The sequence below is a fragment of the Pelecanus crispus genome, chromosome 3 (genome assembly GCF_030463565.1).
Source record: "Pelecanus crispus isolate bPelCri1 chromosome 3, bPelCri1.pri, whole genome shotgun sequence".
Classification (NCBI taxonomy): Eukaryota; Metazoa; Chordata; class Aves; order Pelecaniformes; family Pelecanidae; genus Pelecanus; species Pelecanus crispus.
The window spans coordinates 126094048-126111178 of record NC_134645.1 but is presented as its reverse complement, the minus strand read 5'-3'; the positions used below and the strand labels follow the sequence as shown (position 1 = coordinate 126111178).

The 17131-nt window shown below is 46.2% G+C and overlaps 1 protein-coding gene across 1 annotated transcript; it reads left to right on the top strand.

Moving 5' to 3' along the window:
• The first annotated feature begins 5129 nt into the window (after positions 1 to 5129).
• SLC25A27 (solute carrier family 25 member 27) lies at positions 5130 to 15642 on the top strand. Its single transcript, XM_009484930.1, has 9 exons — positions 5130 to 5232; positions 6730 to 6921; positions 7699 to 7783; positions 9656 to 9778; positions 10541 to 10653; positions 12415 to 12499; positions 13744 to 13836; positions 14166 to 14268; positions 15571 to 15642. Exons 1-9 carry the CDS (start codon positions 5130 to 5132, stop codon positions 15640 to 15642), a joined length of 969 nt encoding a protein of 322 aa, XP_009483205.1.
• Positions 15643 to 17131: the final 1489 nt, after the last annotated feature.

Genomic DNA, 17131 nt, shown 5'->3' with positions numbered 1-17131 from the left:
TTCGCCTCTTCGCTGCCTGCCGCAGCAGCCGCTCCGCCTGCGGCAGCGCCCAGCACGCCCGCGCTGGCCGGGATTACCCCGGTCAATGAATGGGGCCCCTTTTTCTTGCCAGCTGATCCCCGCCACGGAGACAAGATGTCAAAGCACCAAGCTGCCCAGGGGACAAGCCCTTGTTTTGGAAAAGGCAGAGCCAATTCTTCTCCGCTCTGGGACGAGGACCAACTCCGCTGCTTGCACAACTGAACATGTTGCTGTGACAAATCCTCGAACTTCGCACCAGTTGCTGGAAGGCTACCCAAGCAGCCAGGGACGCAGCCAGGGACACCGTGGCAAAGCAGTGCGTTGCTTTCTTCAACTAAAAAGAAATATTTTTTGGCAATAGCAAGATTACAAAGCAGAGAGGCTGTGATTTGCAGACGCTCAGCTTTCAGCAAGGCAGATGGCAAGAAACTTTTGCAGGCGTCACCTGAAGCAGTAAGCCCTGTGAAAGCTATCTCTCACCTGAGATCATCTTATTAAAGGCTAGATGTGTGTCCAGTGTCTGAGGAGCAGAGAAAAGTTTCGGAGGTTGAACTGACAATTCAAAACCTGCTAGTGGGCCCTGTAGCATCACTGCTATGTAAAGAAGACAAGATTTCAGAGAGGTCAGATTGGTTTCTTTGTGTGTGTGGAAGTGGCAGACCAAAATTACGTACAGAATTCATTAAGTATACAAAAACCTAGGAAGAGCTCTCGCAGCCTACCCCCCCACACCCTCAGCAAGCCTGAAGACAATCCAAAGCCAGGAGGAGTAGCTGATAGACCAGATGAGCGTGCTGCCATTCAGAGGAACCTCAACAGGCTGGAGAAATGGGCAAACAGGGACTTACCATAGAATTGTAGAATACCAGGTTGGAAGGGACATCAAGGATCATCTGGTCCAAACTTTACTGGCAAAAAAGTGACCTCATGAAGTTCAGCAAAGGGAAATGCCATGTCCTGCCCCGGGGTAGGAACAACCCCATGTACCAGTACAGGCTGGGGGCCACCTGGGTGGGAAGCAGCTCTGCAGATCTGGGGTCCTGGTGGACACCAAGTTGAACACGAGTCAGAAACGTGCCTTTGCACTCAATAGCACCCTGGGATACATTAGGAAAAGCATTGCCAGCAGGTCAAGGGTGGTGATCCTCTCCCTCTGCTCAGTGCTGCAGAGATCCATCCGGAGTGCTGGGTCTTCTAGGCTTCCCAGTGCAAGAGAGACATGGACAGGCTGGAGTGAGCCCAGTGAAGTGCCAAGAAGTTCATAAAGGGGCTGGAGCATCTGCCGTTTGAGGAGCGGCTGAGAGAGCTGGGACAGTTCAGCCTGGAGGACAGAAGGCTCAGGGGGATCTTATCAGTGTGTACGAACACCTGAAGGCAGGGTGCACAGAGGGTGGAGCCAGGCTCTTTTCAGTGGTGCCCAGTGAGGCAGTGGGCACAAACAAATACAGACAATTCTACTTAATTTTTTTTTTTTTTTTATCATGATGGTGTTCAGACACTGGAACAGGTTGCCCAGAGAGGCTGGGGAGTCCTGGGAGACATTCAAAACCCAGCTGGACACAGTCCTGAGAGCCTGCTCTAGGCGACCCCGCTTTGAGCAGGGTGCTGGACTAGCCAGTCTCCAGGTCCCTTCCAACCTCAACTGTTTTTGGGTTGTTTTTTTTTTTTTGTGATTTTGTCTTCTTTTGCTCTGGCTCTCTGTCCAAATCTCTTCTTCTGCTCAGTCCCAGGACCTGATCCTCAGGCCCTGACTGCTTGGTTGAACGAGCCCTGCTCAGCCTTTCTAGCTCTTGATCTGTTTGTTCCATAGACAAGCACCCAGCTGTACATCGCACCTTACACTTCTCCCTTTACTCAAATACCACCTTCACACATGCATTTCCTTTTCAATCAGTCTCAGCCTTTCTGGCTCTGCCCCTCGAACTGTTTCTCTATGTCCTTCCTCTCGAACGCTACTTAGTTCTGTCCCATTCTCTTCGTATCTGTGCTCCCACATCTCACCAGAATAAAACCACACTGGTGTCTGAGTAAGAGAGAGACCTGGACTGTGCTTGAACTTGTATTCATGTATATTTTTATAATATTTCAGTAGTTACTAACCCAGATGACTTATCCACTTACCAGCTCTATGTATTTTACTAGAAGGATATAGTTCATCGCTACTATATTTTGTAACACTGTACTGTGGTAACACCACACCGTTTGTATGGTGCACAATTTGTACACCATTTTGCACGAACATGATTACTCCAGTAAAAGTGTTTTGTGCAAATACAGTTTAATTCCCTTCCTATACAGGAATAGGTGCACAGACAGGAACCTTTGTACCTGTGCAGACAGGCAATACAGAAAAAGTAGCACAGCAGAAATACACCTGATAGTAGGAGGTTAAGAGCTGTGAAAAACAGATCTATGGCCTTCACTAAACAGTCATGCTGAAATACATTGGGATGTTACCTACATTGGTCATAGGTGCAGAAGAAGAAGCCCAAGTATGTCAAAGGTGACAAGTAGGATGCGGATCTCCATTTCGCAAACTGGCTGGAAGAAACAGATAAATCACTTTTAACTCTGATATTACTACACTTCTATGTTTAGCTATCACAGCTCTTTGTATGCTTATTTCCTGGTTTTATTTTATTCATTAAATTCTTTCCGTTCCTGCAAAGGGGGAAGGCGATAACAGAACTAAAGGCCTTGTAGTATTGGGAATGTATTTTCATTGTATGCACAGCCTGGGTCGTGAGTTTGAAGTGATCTATGTATACAGGCAAGACAAGTCCTCAACCCTCTGTGAAGACATTCATTAAAAGCTTTTGTGTTTGGTTTGGACTTTTTTTTTTTTTTGCTTGTTTAGTTTCTGCTTCTGGGGCACAATTTGGTGAAGGACATGAGACGCTACTGAAAGGCGCCTTCTTGAGGAGCACACAGCCAGTACGATGGTGCAATAGTCACTAACAAGCTCTCCTCAGACGAGGTCCTGGTCCTGGGCTTTCCAGCATAAACTAAGAGTCAGCAGTGATGGGAGCAGGTGAGAGGAGCAGGGCAGTTTGGCTGCCTTCCCCCGGCAGCTCACAGCCCCCCCAGACCCTGCTGCTGCGTCTCCATCCCATCCGAAGTCCACGCTCCCTCCCTGCCTATGCAGCCTGTGATCAAACTGTTACTGGCTTTGGACAGAAACCAGAAAATGCCGTCTCACCGAAAACTGAAATAGGAAGGGTCCTCTCTGCTGGAGCTGTCTCCCTCAGGATTTGGGGATATATAAACTCCGTTTGATGGACCTCTGTGAGCACTGGCCCTTCTCTGCTCCACAAATCACAGACCTGTCCATGCAAGCGTCTGTCCCCAGGTCAGGCTCATTCCAGAGATCCTGTAGGAAGAGAAAATTCTTCCTCACTGCCATCCCCAAATCAGTCTGGTTTAAAAAAGAACTTATTTCCCCGGACTAAAAATGATCATGGTCTCTCCATAGGTTGTCGCAATGTTATGGGGTTTAAGGAGGAATCTAGTTGTTGTTTTCCACCCCCTAAAGCATGGTTATAGAGAAGACAGAGCGAGACTGTCCCCTGAGGTGTACATCTAAAGGATGAGAGGCAATGGACATTAAATGCAACGTGGGAAATTCTGGCTGAATATAAGGAAAGTGGTGAAGCACCGGAGCAGGCTGTGCTTGTGAAATCCCCATCCTTGGAGGTTTTTAGAGGGTGACCAAACAAGACCCTAGGGAACCTGATGTAACTCTGAAGCTATCCCTGCTCTGAGCAGTGTTGTACTAGATGACCTCTAGAGGTCCTCTCCAACCTAAATTACGAATCGATATACAGGCTGATCTATAGTGGCACAAGCTGACCCAAGCCCTGAGAGCAGCTATGGAGGGAGGCACAAAAGTGCCAACAGCAGATTGCATAAACTGTCTAGAATCAGGCTCTGGAGCACTCATACCCTGAGCGCAGCCAGGCATGTTCGCATTAAATTGCAATATGCCTTCTTCCCATTTTAATCAGGGTTTTGTCAGTAGTTTATCACTGCAAGAATTCTAATGAATTCTAACCCAAAGAAGGATCCAATTTAATACCAATTACTGGTGACTGATGAGATGAATTCATCTGACTTTAGCTGCATATTTGACCTGCAATGCTCCCTTCATTTGCCTGAAACGTTGTGACCGGGACAGCACACCAAAATGTTAGGCAGTCAAACATGGGTGTGGGGAGGTGTTCTGGGATAAGTTTCTGTGACCTAAAAAATCCTCAAATCCTCAGCATGAGGATTAGTGATTAATGGCTAATGATTAACTTAGTGATTACCTGAGCCTTAATGATAAATGAAAAGCTTCTCTTGAGCAGTGCATGCCTTACCCTTTTGTTCATGATGAGAATCTAAATATGCCTACATTAATTTAAGAGAAATGAGGACTGGCACACAATTAATGGGGCATCAGCATTCAGCCAGGAAAAGCTTCAAACTTTTCAGATACGGGGCCTCGGGCAGAGATTGGCTTCTGTCTTCCCAGGTTTGCGCGTCCCTTGCTCAAACTACACTGCTCTGTGCCTAATCCCCAGGAGACGTGGCTTGCCACAAGCGCTCCGGCACTCCAGCTCGGCATGTAGCTGTTGCTAATGCAGCTTTCGTTAAACCAGGATCTGGATCAATCCATCCGTCTCTGATGCCTGTGCAGCTGTTTGACACGGGGACAGAGTTTGGGGCTCCCGAGGCACTGCTGTCAATGGCAGCACCCCATAAAGCAAACAGACCCCACACGTGTTCTCATAATCTTGAGGTCTCATTGATATTTTTTTAATGTAGATAATGGGCAAAATTGTGCATGTGACCGTACCTGCACTGCCGCTTTCCTGGCAGAGGGTAGCACTGGTGACAGACTACATTTCCCAGGAGCCTGCTGAGCAGGAGCCTGGTGTCACTGCACAAGGACCTTGCAGCTCTGCAGAGGCACCTGGGCTGCCGCCGCTCCTGGTGCTGGCGCTGGAGAAGCATGACCTTCAGCAATCTGTCTCCTAAAGGACCCAGAACAGAGCTGAGCTAGGGTCTGCTCTTGCTCCAGACCCTCGCAGGGTGGCTGGTTAGCCTTGCTTCATGTTAGACGCTAGATGTCACCTGCGGAAGAAGAGAAGAGCTTACCTCTTCCAGAGAGATGGCCCCGAGCCAGCAGATTCGCGCTGTCAGCCTGCGCAGCGGCTGTGGCAGAACTAGGTACAGCTCCACCACGATTTTCCGAGAGGCACGGGGGTCAAAATTTACTTACGGAGGGCAGGGGGAACTTCAGTCCCCGGACGCCTCGTTCCTTGGCGTTCGCGCCGGCTTTTCTGCTCCAGCAAATCTGTTCGTTCCACTCTGCTCGTCATGACTTCTCAATAATTTAAGCCTTGCAAGTGTTTCGTGCCACCTGACTGTGGCTGGAGGGAGGGGCTTTTCAGGTCGAAATCTTTGCCTCTGAGACCGAAGGGCTGCAGTCATTAACACAGAGCAGTTGTGACTAATTTAAACTTTGCGCTTGCTGGGTTTCTGGAAGAAGACTAAAGAGGCAGGACGATCTGTTGCCTAAGTAGCAAGGGCTGACTTCTTCAGGAATTTGTTTTTCATAGTTAATGCAGGTTAATCAAAGAAAAATTGAATCTTATGTTTCTGGTCACAGTGAAGATGTCTGTAAACATGGAGTATAGTGAACCGCTTGCTGAAATGCGGGAAAGGAGCACCCTTTGTGTAGAGCTACTTTGTGATCAGTAACTTATTTTGAATATTTCTCAGCATATTTTATATAATTTCTACAAGCTCTTACAGGCAAATCTGTTGCATTGCTCTAATGATTTGTAACTTCTCAATCTTTGCTAACCTTTAAACATGAATACCAAACTTAACACACAAATAGACTGTAAATCTGCTGAGGCTTTGAGCAGTGACTGCATTCCCCTAGTACCTCCGAGTCCTGCTCTGGAAGGACCCGGTGGCACGGTGTGTTGCAGAGGCATCGAACCAAAGACAGCCCCTGCTCCTGGGCGCTTGCTGCCGGAGTCAGGCTGGGAAGATCCATCACCCAGTGAGACACTCCTGAAATCATGTTCCCATACTGTTTCAGGAGCAGCCCTGGGTAGCTGAGATCGAGTTGGACCACCTTTCCAGGCCACCAGTTATTTCAGTGAGAGAAGTAACAGTCTAAACATGATTTTTGTGTCTGCATCAGAAAACCAGCACGTTTTAGGGTGGTTCGTAGGATAGATGCTCACATGCATGTGTGTCTGCATTACGATGGCCACTGTGGGGTTGCTCCTGACTGTAACGTGTGCTGCTACTGTGCTGGGCAGAATTGGAGAGGCCACACGCTCAATAAGAGATTTGACTGATCTTTATTCAGGGGGAGTAACTGGAACAGGAGTTCCAGAGTCTCTTGGAAAGTACGCGTATTGCATAACAAATCTGCAAAAATAAATAAGGGAGAAAGACTTGGTGTTTGACGGGAATGTATTTTGGTTACTCTTGCCCAGAGCCACTTTTAACAGATCTGGACATGAATCTCCTGCTCTCCACGAGTCGCCTGCACCCCCGCTGGGTACGGTCCCTGCCGCCGGCTGGTGCTTGCACAGCCCCCTTGGCCGCCTGGCAGGGGGGAGCGTGGCGCCAATGTTCCCAGCGTGGCAGGTCTCCCCGCAGCTGCACCCGTAGTCACCTTTGTTCCCTGCTCTTTCTCGTCAGTGACGTTTCCCCTGGATCTCACGAAAACTCGACTGCAGGTCCAAGGTGAAGCTGCCATTCACCGCAACGGAGCTGCCGCCGGCCAGGCAGTCCCTTACCGCGGCATGCTGCGCACTGCGGCCGGCATTGTGCAAGAGGAGGGCTTACGAAAGCTCTGGCAAGGAGCCACGCCGGCCGTCTACCGCCACATAGGTGATTATCTGCTCATGACGGGACATGTTTGGGTCCTGCCTTCTGTGGTCAACAGCCTTTTGGAGTGAGCTTGCCATATCTTGTTGTACTTTAAATGTATCTGTGAGGACTTCTTCAGCTTACCCTGCAATCCCACTTCAAAGTATATGGGATTCTGGTTCAGTCCCTTCTCTTCCCTCTCTTGCCCATTCCTTCACAGCCTTATTCTGGCTTCTGGGGAAACAAAATATAATTTCCCTGTGGTCTTTTCAGGAAGGTCTTCAGTGCAAGCAAGCACTCAAGAGTCCTCAGAACAATAAATATCTTTTATTTGAGGGAAGTAGGGATGGGCTGGGAAAAAAAAGATGAGGTTGCAAGCGCTAGGATGAAGAAACGCATTAGCGGTTTGGCCACAGGTAACAGCCTTCTGTGTTTTATTTGGAAATACGGTGACAGCAACAAACCTCAAAATCACTTGTGGGAGGCTTTGTGCTTGGCATCAGCTGAGAGGGAAGCAATATGGTTGCATCTCTTTAGCGTGCGGGCATAAGCCTTGCTGCCTCCTGGCAGATGTATGGCTCGGCCAGAGAGATTCTCTGAAGCTAAAAAGTTCTGGCTCTGGCACTGCTACCAGGCAGCCCCCTCGCTTTCCCCATTTTGATCACGAACGTGAGAGCAGTGACCAGCTGACCCAGGCAAACTCCAGTGTTTTACAACCAATCTCTTGACCTCTCTATCACAGCGTGACCTCCAGAAATGGCAGACCCGAGAATTGTCTCCTGCTTTTGTTTTCCACAGTGTACTCTGGCGTTCGGATGGTTGCGTACGAACATCTCCGTGACTCCGTGCTTGGCAGGTCTGAGGATGGAAGCTTTCCTTTCTGGTAATGTTGCATATTATGCTTTTGCCTGTTCGGGGATTGTCCTTACTGTAGGAGTCCCGCAGCCCTAAAAGCTGCCTTTTCCTCATGGCTCGCCTACCCTAAAGAGTGTAAATATAAAGTAGAGGTTTCAGCACTGATACGGACTTTCTGATTTTAGTTTCAGGGCAGTATCTTTTCATTCAGCTGGGAACAGGACTAAGAAATAAGTTTCTCAGAGGCTTAACTAGGACCATGATTACTCTAATAAGGATACTCTACTAAAGAGATGGAGAAACACGGTAAACCGCATCGATAGGAGCAGCTGTCCTGGGCTGGCAGCAATTAGCCTGGATGAGAGTGGAGGCAGGGAAGCTTTACCGTGACTCAATGTCTGTGATGCAGCGGCAGCTTTTTTATTTCTGTGTGGGCCAGGGGACGTTGGGAAGTGCAGGTGAGTCGTGGCTGACTGTACAGCTGTGTGCGGTGGCTGTTGGAGAAGCTGCGAGCTATTGCACAAACCCCACAACAGCGTGAGTAACCGTGACTAATCCTGCAGCTGCCTGGGTAATGTAAAGCAGAGGTTCAGCTGAGCCGAGCTGGGCTTGCAGCTTGTGCCCTGCTCAGCTCCGAGGTCACCCGAGAGCTTGATTAGCTCCACACAGGGTGAGGACACACTTCCAAAGGTATGCTGGACGTGTCAAGTATCCTCTGGAGCTTTGCAGAAAAGAAGTGAGGGGTGGTACATCTCAGATTTCCAGGTGCTGGAGGGATGGGTCCCGTTGGGGTTGTCCAGCAGCAGTAGGGCAATGCTTTGCTGCATGCCATACTGCCTGGGTAAGAAATTGTTATGCCACTGGATTATTAATGAGGAGCGTAAGAATAGGCAGGTTTGCTGACTCTGGTGGTGGTTTTTAGCCCAAGAGATGGAAATTTCCTAGCTACTGAAGAGGCAGATTATGAAGGAAAAGACTATTTAGTTCCTGTGTGTATGGCAGATGTCAGCCTAAGTCAAATCTGTGCATCTTTCCTGAGGAGACAAATGATCCCTATAAACAGCAAACCCAAAGTCTTTTGTTTTGCAAGTTCAATTCAGCAACAGTTAAATCTCACTTTATTGACAATACAAGCAGTACATAGCCACAGAATTGACTCTTTGTCTGTGGGGAATGAAGCAGATTTTTCTCTAAGTTTTTGCAACATTTGGTAATTTCTAATTGTCAAATCCTTATTGTTAAAATGTCAGTCATGTACTTTTATAATCATATACAGTATCATATCCAATCAAGTCTTTTACTCCAAAACCAAATCTTGGGTCGAAAATGTAACTGGTTTTAGGATGGAATTTATAAAATCTAATACAAAATACTTGTCATGCCTGATGCTATGGGAAGGGGGAACTAGGGATGATACTGAAATTTCTGGTTCCACTAAAATAAGTATAACCAGAAAATTAACACAACTCATCTAGTAGCAAGGGGAGATAAAGTTTTGTATGTCAGCAAGCAGTTTAGAGTTTCAGATTGGCATTCAGTTATTATAATATATGGAGTACCATCCCTTACTTGTGTACCTTGCCATCCTGCCTTTAAACCTTAAGCAGGGAGCGTAATGTAACCTGGAGAGGAAGGTGAGCATCTAGGTGATGTATAATAACATGGTTTTTTTCCCCAGATAAATTTTAAACCTCTCTTAAAATTGACAAATTGTTATTGACTACCTTAACTACCTGCAGTCGCCACAATTATTACCTGTATTTTTGGCTGTTAATATAAGGAATAACCATTTACACTTGTTTCACCTGGGTTGTGCTGCTGAACTCTTCAACTCAAGCACTGCACTTTGTGAAAATTTTCAGTGTATTCTGGCACACATTTTTTTCCCCCTGCTCGGCAGGAAAGCTGTAGTTGGAGGCATGTCTGCGGGTGCCATTGGACAGTTTTTCGCCAGCCCGACTGATCTGGTGAAGGTGCAGATGCAGATGGAGGGAAAAAGGAAGTTGGAAGGAAAGCCATTACGGTTGGTTCCTCTTGAAGCTGGTGGTTTTCTCCTGTTGATAATTACTCTCTGGCTGAGGGTGTGGTTGTCTCTGTTTTCTGCTGCCTCCTCTCTCCAGCTGCTCGGAGCCCCTTCGGGGGAAGAGCAGTGCCTGGGAGGCACGCGATGGCTCTGAGCAGCGTAGAGGTGGGGGATCCAAGGCTTCCTCCTTACTCCATTTATGCTCGCCTTCCTTATTCTGATGTATGTGTCCCAGACACCACAAACCCTCACCCATCCTATGTGCGCAGCATGTCCGTGACCGTGCTCTGCCAGGGGAAGGGAAGGATGCTTTCTGAAGGAGGGAAGCTGGCAGAAAGGATGGGGGAAATGGCTTGTGCGGGATGCACAGGCGCGGGGAAGGGCTGTGTCACCTGCAGACAGCAGGGCTTGAGACCCTCCTGCAGATACCAGGACACACTGCTCTCTGCATCCGAAACTGCTGGCGTCCTTTGGTGCCTCATACATTTAGTATTGCAAACCAGCTGTGGGATCATAGGGTCATCTGTCATTAGCAACCAGATTACTGCTTACCAGGGCAACAGGTTATGTTTGGTAAAATATCGCAGCATAGAAGTCAAAGATGGATCCAAAAGTGGATCAAAAAATGGATCCAGAGGGCCAGATCCTCGCAGGTATAAATTGCCTTTCCTACGTGAGGACCTGGCCACAGCAAAGTGCTGCAATATGCAAAGATTTCTCCATAGCTGGGATCTCTACTTATTAGTTGCATATTGATTTCAGGTTTCGAGGAGTGCACCACGCGTTTATGAAGATCCTGTCCGAAGGAGGAATACGGGGGCTGTGGGCTGGATGGGTGCCAAACGTCCAGAGAGCTGCTCTGGTGAACATGGGAGGTAAATTTCATAACTTGGTCTGCAGCGCTTAAGGCCGCATCTAAACTTTAAGGAGAGTTCAGCTGCTCCCCTGGTCTTTGTCTCTTGGTTACCTACACTGGAGACCTGTTTGAAGCGCACTGCAGGTGACTTCTGCCTTGAGCGTTTTGTTCCTGTGGAAGTCAAGTTCCTTAAAAACAACAGTGTGTGCCTGAGGGATGGTGAGCTGAGAGCTGAGGGGGTCCCACAGCCAGCAGAGCAAGGACTTGGTGCCCAAGCAAGGTGAGCAGGGCAGAGCCAGAGAAGGCAGCCAGGTTCCACCAAGATCCATATCCTCAGGAAAGTGTGTGGCGATGAGGCAGGTCTGAGGCCAAGCCAGGAAGCTGAGCCAGCATCAGGTCTGGTGAGGGTCACCACGGTCAGACACAGCTCAGTGACCACCGGCAGGCCCGTGGTGCTAAGAAAGGTCCAAGGTTGAGCTAGGGAGATGGTCCATGGTTCAGTGTCCAGATCAACAAGGTCCACAGCCCGGGCATGGTGTGACGGAGCTGCGAACAGGTATCCCTACAGCGTATTCAGGCAGGGACTGAGGGTTATAAGGTGACGTGGCTGCCTGAGTGCTCGGCTGGTCCAAGAAGCACTCACTCCTTCCACATGCAGGCAGAGCTTTCCTGCGTCTCTCCAAAACTGCAAGCATACGTTGGACGGTCTTTGCTCTCCTTCCTGAGGTTCTGTATAAACAGATTTACAAAGAATTACTTACAGAATTACTTACAAAGTAAGGAGGGAGGTATCTTTGGGACCGAAAGACACGGCCTGTGGGTGCCCACCATAAACACTTGCTCTGTGCTTGGTGGTGCATATTATAGCACAGCCTTAGCAATTGTTTATTTTGCATGCTTAAATTTCTTTGGCATGATGGCTACTAATTTCTACATCATTCAGCACAGTGGTATGTTAGCAGCATGACCAAAAAATACCTTTGAAGATAGAAAATCAGAGGTGGTGTAAGCTTACACCTTGCTAAGCAGCAGTAGAGGAATTACTGGATGGGTAACATTTGCAGCAGGGGCTGTTAAATGACGGCTATAGAATGACTATTAACTAAGGTACGTATCTCCATACACAAGGTTAACGTGCAGTCTCGGCATGTAAACTTAAACAAGCAAACTCTTACAAATGGGAGATGATCTTTGGGTATGTTTGGGCTGTAAAGCACTACAAAGTACTGGGACAGTCATCCTGGTTAGTAGGCTGGGCTCTTAACTTTTAAGGTCAGGACATTGGAAATGTAACCCCGATCTGTGGTTAACTTTCAGATCACTGTCTTTCACTCAGATGCCCAGATGCCGTAACTCATGTCTGCTTTCAGAAGAACATGATGTAATTTCCATGACATTATCTACTTTTCTTGTCTAATATTTCTAGCATTTTTATAATGCTTGCACAGAGGTGGGAGAGGTAGAACTGTCCTTATTGTGACGTTTCTGGGTTTGGTCAATGAGTTATTTTGCAGAATTTTCCCTTTGGGATCCCTCTTATCATTTGTAGGGTAAATCAGAGAAGATGATAGTGGAAGGGAGCACATACACACATGTCTAACGACACAACCTAGGTGCTGCAACCATCATCAGAAACTGGGGGCAGAGTGCTAGCTGTGCCAGTGGGAGGAGCTGCACTGGAAATTAGGTCTTGACAAGCCTCCGTTCTATGCCAGTAATGAACAGCACAGGCACCATTTACTCCTGACAACGCTGGGTTTTCTTATTATCTTCTTTACAGATCTGACCACTTATGACTCAGTGAAACACTTTTTGCTTCTGAACACACCGCTTGTGGACAACAGTGTGACTCACAGTGCTGCCAGGTGCCGTATTCCCCGATTACCCCTTTTCCACTGCGGAGCATTTCCAGCCTTGCTGCCTTGCTATCTGCCTCTCTGTGCCAGCAGAAGCCCCTATTCTTTGGTCATGATACTGCTGATAAAATGCACCTTTATAACTACTTTTTTTTTTTTCCCCGAGAGGACATCTTTGTACAAAAGACACAAGACAAAGGATGCAACCATTGCTACAAAACTGCCCTCGCCAGAAGTGCCTTGCTGGGCATTTTAACACTTCACACCTGTGAGAGCACAGGAATTTTCACTTCTCTAGAACTGGTACTATTTTATCTAACCTAGTTTTAATTTTAGCAAACCATAAGAATGAGCAATATGAACTCTGCAGAACAACCTCTTTTACTCCCTTAAATTATGAAGAAATCTGCTTTATATAAACAATACCATAAATTGGCTATCGTGGGTCCTTTATCCCGGCCTCAGAACTGCATACAGAGGTGAAGGAAGCTGGCGCTGGGAGGACATCTGAGCAAGAGCAGTACTAGCAAGCCTCCTCCCAAATCAAGTTTTTGTTAAGTTATGAGGTATTACTCATGATTTTATGATAACTGTTTGTCGTGGTTTAGCCCCAGCCAGCAACTCAGCACCACACAGCCGCTCGCTCACTCCCCCTACCCCGGTGGGATGGGGGAGAGAATCGGAGGAGTAAGAGTGAGAAACACTCCTGGGTTGAGATAAGAACAGTTTAATCATTGAAATAAAGTAAAACAGTAATAATAATAACAATATAATAATAACAATATACAAAGCAAGTGATGCACAATGCAATTGCTCACCACCTGCCGACTGATACCCAGAGAGCTCCCGAGCAGCGATCGCTGCTCCCCGGCCAACCCCCCCCAGTTTCTATACTGAGCATGACACCATATGGTATGGAATAGCCCTTTGGGCAGTTGGGATCAACTATTCTGGCTGTGCCCCCTCCCAGTTTCTTCTGCACCTGGCAGAGCATGGGAAGCTGAAAAGTCCTTGACTAGCATAAGCAGTACTCAGCAACAACTAAAAACATCAGCGTGTTATCAGCATTCTTCTCCTACTAAATCCAAACCACAGCACTGTGCCCACTACCAGGAAGAAAATTAACTCTATCCCAGCCGAAACCAGGACACTTTTAATATATTATATTCTATATCATGAGAACTGGAATCATGATGCTTAAATTGTCATGATAAATCTTAGTTTCTTCTTGAAGTATCTGTTGCTGTTGACAGTTGCTGTTCTGGCCTGGTAGCTGCTGTTCTGGGAACTCCTGCTGACGTGGTCAAAACCCGGATAATGAACCAGCCGAGAGATAAGCAGGGAAGGTACAGACACTTGAGAGACTGACTTTTCAGTAGAAAACTGAACCCCTGAGTCTGTCTGATTTCACTGGCAGTGAAGTGCTAAGCCTCTAATTTGCTCTTCATCTTTCTGATGATGGTTTTTGTGTTCTAGTTTTGCATGTCCAGGGTCACCTAAGCATACCCAGTTACTTAGTGGATTTCAGTGCTAATGAGGCTCCAGTGAGCTTACAAAAGAGCTCTTGTGTGTACAAATTTATCAGATACAGATTATTTTTCAGGGGCAGGATGGGATTTTTTAAAATTGTGTATTTGTAATCCTAACAGTATTTGTTCTCCTTGTACACTGCCAGAGGTCTGCTGTATAAGTCTTCCATGGACTGCTTGATTCAAACTGTACAGGGTGAAGGGTTTATGTCGCTATACAAAGGCTTTATACCAACCTGGATGCGAATGGTAAGTGCCTTTTAACTCTCCTTACAAGGCAGTTGAACAATGTGGCATTAAAATGTAAGGAGTTCTTTCTGTGCCAACACTTTTCCAAAACTATTTGGGTCTCGATTTATTTAATTGCAGTTAGCATAGTTGAATGTAGTGGATGACACAACTGCATGCATTTTCACTTCCCCCACATTGCCTCTTGCATCTCTGTAACTTGGAAAATGCTGTCCTGCTTAATTGTGAGTGATTTTCCTTGCTTTTTTTACAATTTCAGGCTCCCTCCTTTCTCCCTTCCTAAACCCTCCTTTGTTACCTTCTTGCTCCCAGCCCTGGAACTCCCTTCGCATCCCTCTTACTTTCATTCCTTCTCTCCTGATCCCAGAATTGCTTTATTACTGCTTCATCCTGGATCTCACTTTTGCCCCGCCTTGTATTCAGGTTAGGGGCTTTCTCCTGCATACTGCTGGGCCATTAAAGCTACAGCTGTACAGTTAAGCCAAGCAGCAGCTGGAGCCTGGGAACTGGAACTTGGCTGTCTAGACTGTTAGTTTGGGCAAGGGACAATTCCCAATAGCAAATTTACATGTGACCACCTTTTATTTAAGTCTCTAAGAATCTAAAATCAAAGGCAAAAGCCTCCCTTCTCTAATTTAACTGAGTACAACAGTGGCCGCAGCCTCCGATAAGAGCAATTATAGGAAGGTTCTGCTCAGTTGCTCAGTCCCTGTGCCGGAGCACATTCAGTATTGATGGGGTCTTTGTGAGTTTACTACTAAGCTAAAAACTTCCATGGTCATACGCCAACTTAGATTTCCCAAAGGCGTGTAATTTGGGAATGTGTAGTGGGTGTTTCAGAGGAGCAGGAAAAGGTGTTTCCGAGGCACAAGGCAGCCTTTTGCCAAACCACCAATCTATTGCCAAAAAAAAAAAAAAAAATTAGAGCATCTCATCTAAACAGGTGCAGGATATAAATTTTATGCAAGGAGAAGCGTGTAATTTTCTGATTAAGGTTTTAGAACAAATAAACCCTTTAATTCTTTTTTTAAAAAGCATTCAGCCTGAAGTAGCCCCTAAGTATGAAAGATTTCAGATCAAACATTTATGAGTTGGCTAGCTGGAAAAAAAAAAAAGTTTTAGGTGTCTTGTGAATGACTGGGAAGCCCTAACCATATGCAACACTACGATTTTTGTATGAAAGACATAGTATGAGATTGAGCTTAAGAATGTGATTTTTAAGAGGAGACAGTTTAATCTAATGGGTTTATTTATTGGGTCACTTCTGGTTTAAGCCTCTAACTTCAGTGTTTGCTTTCACAGGCTCCTTGGTCACTGGTATTCTGGCTTACATATGAACAAATCAGAAGGATCTATGGAGTCAGTTCTTTTTAAAATTGAGAAACCACTTCAATATTAAAAAAATAAAGAAGAATTGGAAAGCTGAATTCTCATTCCACAAGGCATCCTGACCCCACAGGGAACTAATCTGTTTAGGAGACAGGCAGTAGGATCATATGTATAGGTTGCTGCCCCAAATCCAGTCCTTACTGGTTAGGAGTAGCCATGACTGAAGATACTATTTGCTTGTCAGACTGCTATATGAAATTTAAGTTATCCACAGGATAAAATTGCCACAGTGATACTTCAGCTGGCAGCCAGCGTCAGCTTTCAGAAACAATAAGCAGAGGTAAAAAAAAATCTACTAAGGAAGTAGAATATACTACTGTTTGCTTGTTTGATAATAGAGATGGATTTTATTGTTAAGGACAAGAGTAAGTTGAACAACGCAGGACTGAACATCTTCCGTGGCTAAGCAGTCCATAAAATTATTTGGGAATTTTTGTTATTATTACATTTGCACACACATACATGAACTACCTCTCGTTAGTTTGATGCCTCAGCAAACGAAGCCTGTAGTGCTAGGAACTGAAACAGATTAAAGCAGTTTACCTGATTTCAAATTTGCTTTGCACAAAAGGTGGAAGGGGTTGTGTTCCTCTTTCTTCCCAGAGACTGCCTGACCTCGTCACTCAACCATTTGAGTAGTATCCATGAGCGAAATGCAGTCCCGTACCCAGGAAATCAAAAGCCTAGTTCGCTCTGCCCCTCTTGAAGGACTCATAATACACAAACTGTCCACCGGACCAAGTTCAACTGCTTCTCCTTTGAGAGTCCCAGTGCTGAGGTGGCAGACTGGGTCATTAAGGCACCACTTTTCCATGGAAATACGCACTCTGTCCATTTTAAATCTAAGTGAAAACAGAATGTTATATTCAAACATTTTGTGTTATTGAAGAGGAGCGATTAATATTTTTTTAAACCTAAAGCTTTCCAGATTTCATAGGAAAGGAGACCGCTGCTGTTGTCACCAGGCTTATTTTTGGCAATCGGGAGGCAAAAATGCAGTATAAAAGCAATCATGATGTAGACAGAACAAAGCTGGCTTTGATTTAGCAGTATCTAGCAGTGAAATGACTGTACAATACTTCGTTCTCTGAGGAGATTTCTCTGAGAAATCTCTCAGGATTTCTTTTAGGCTAGTCTCTGCAACTAGTATCTACAGTGTGCCAATTTCTGATTAAATGTAGTTTGGGTGTCTTCTTGGCTTGCACTTGTATATTTTGATTGTATTATAGATCTGTTGTGGCTGCATGCATTTGGGTGTGTGATTCAAGCCTGGAAAACATTCATCTCACCATTATCAGGGGGTCAGAAGTTTTTGGTCAGAAATACTGTTATTTTTCTAGTTGTCAGCCTGAGAAACTAATCTGAGTTCTCTCCTTCTTGCACACCATCACCAGCAATTACAAACCAGCAGTCAAAGCTGCTTCTTCAGTTACACCCTGCATGGTCCTGCCTGCAACCCTGTTACTCAGATAAC

Excerpts from the sequence above, each read along its gene's own strand:
- SLC25A27 (XM_009484930.1), top strand. The coding sequence starts at position 5,130 with ATGTCACCTGCGGAAGAAGAGAAGAGCTTACCTCTTCCAGAGAGATGG. Across the intron at positions 5,233-6,729 it reads AGCGGCTGTGGCAGAACTAG|TGACGTTTCCCCTGGATCTC; the intron begins GTACAGCTCCAC and ends CTTTCTCGTCAG. Across the intron at positions 9,779-10,540 it reads TTGGAAGGAAAGCCATTACG|GTTTCGAGGAGTGCACCACG; the intron begins GTTGGTTCCTCT and ends TATTGATTTCAG.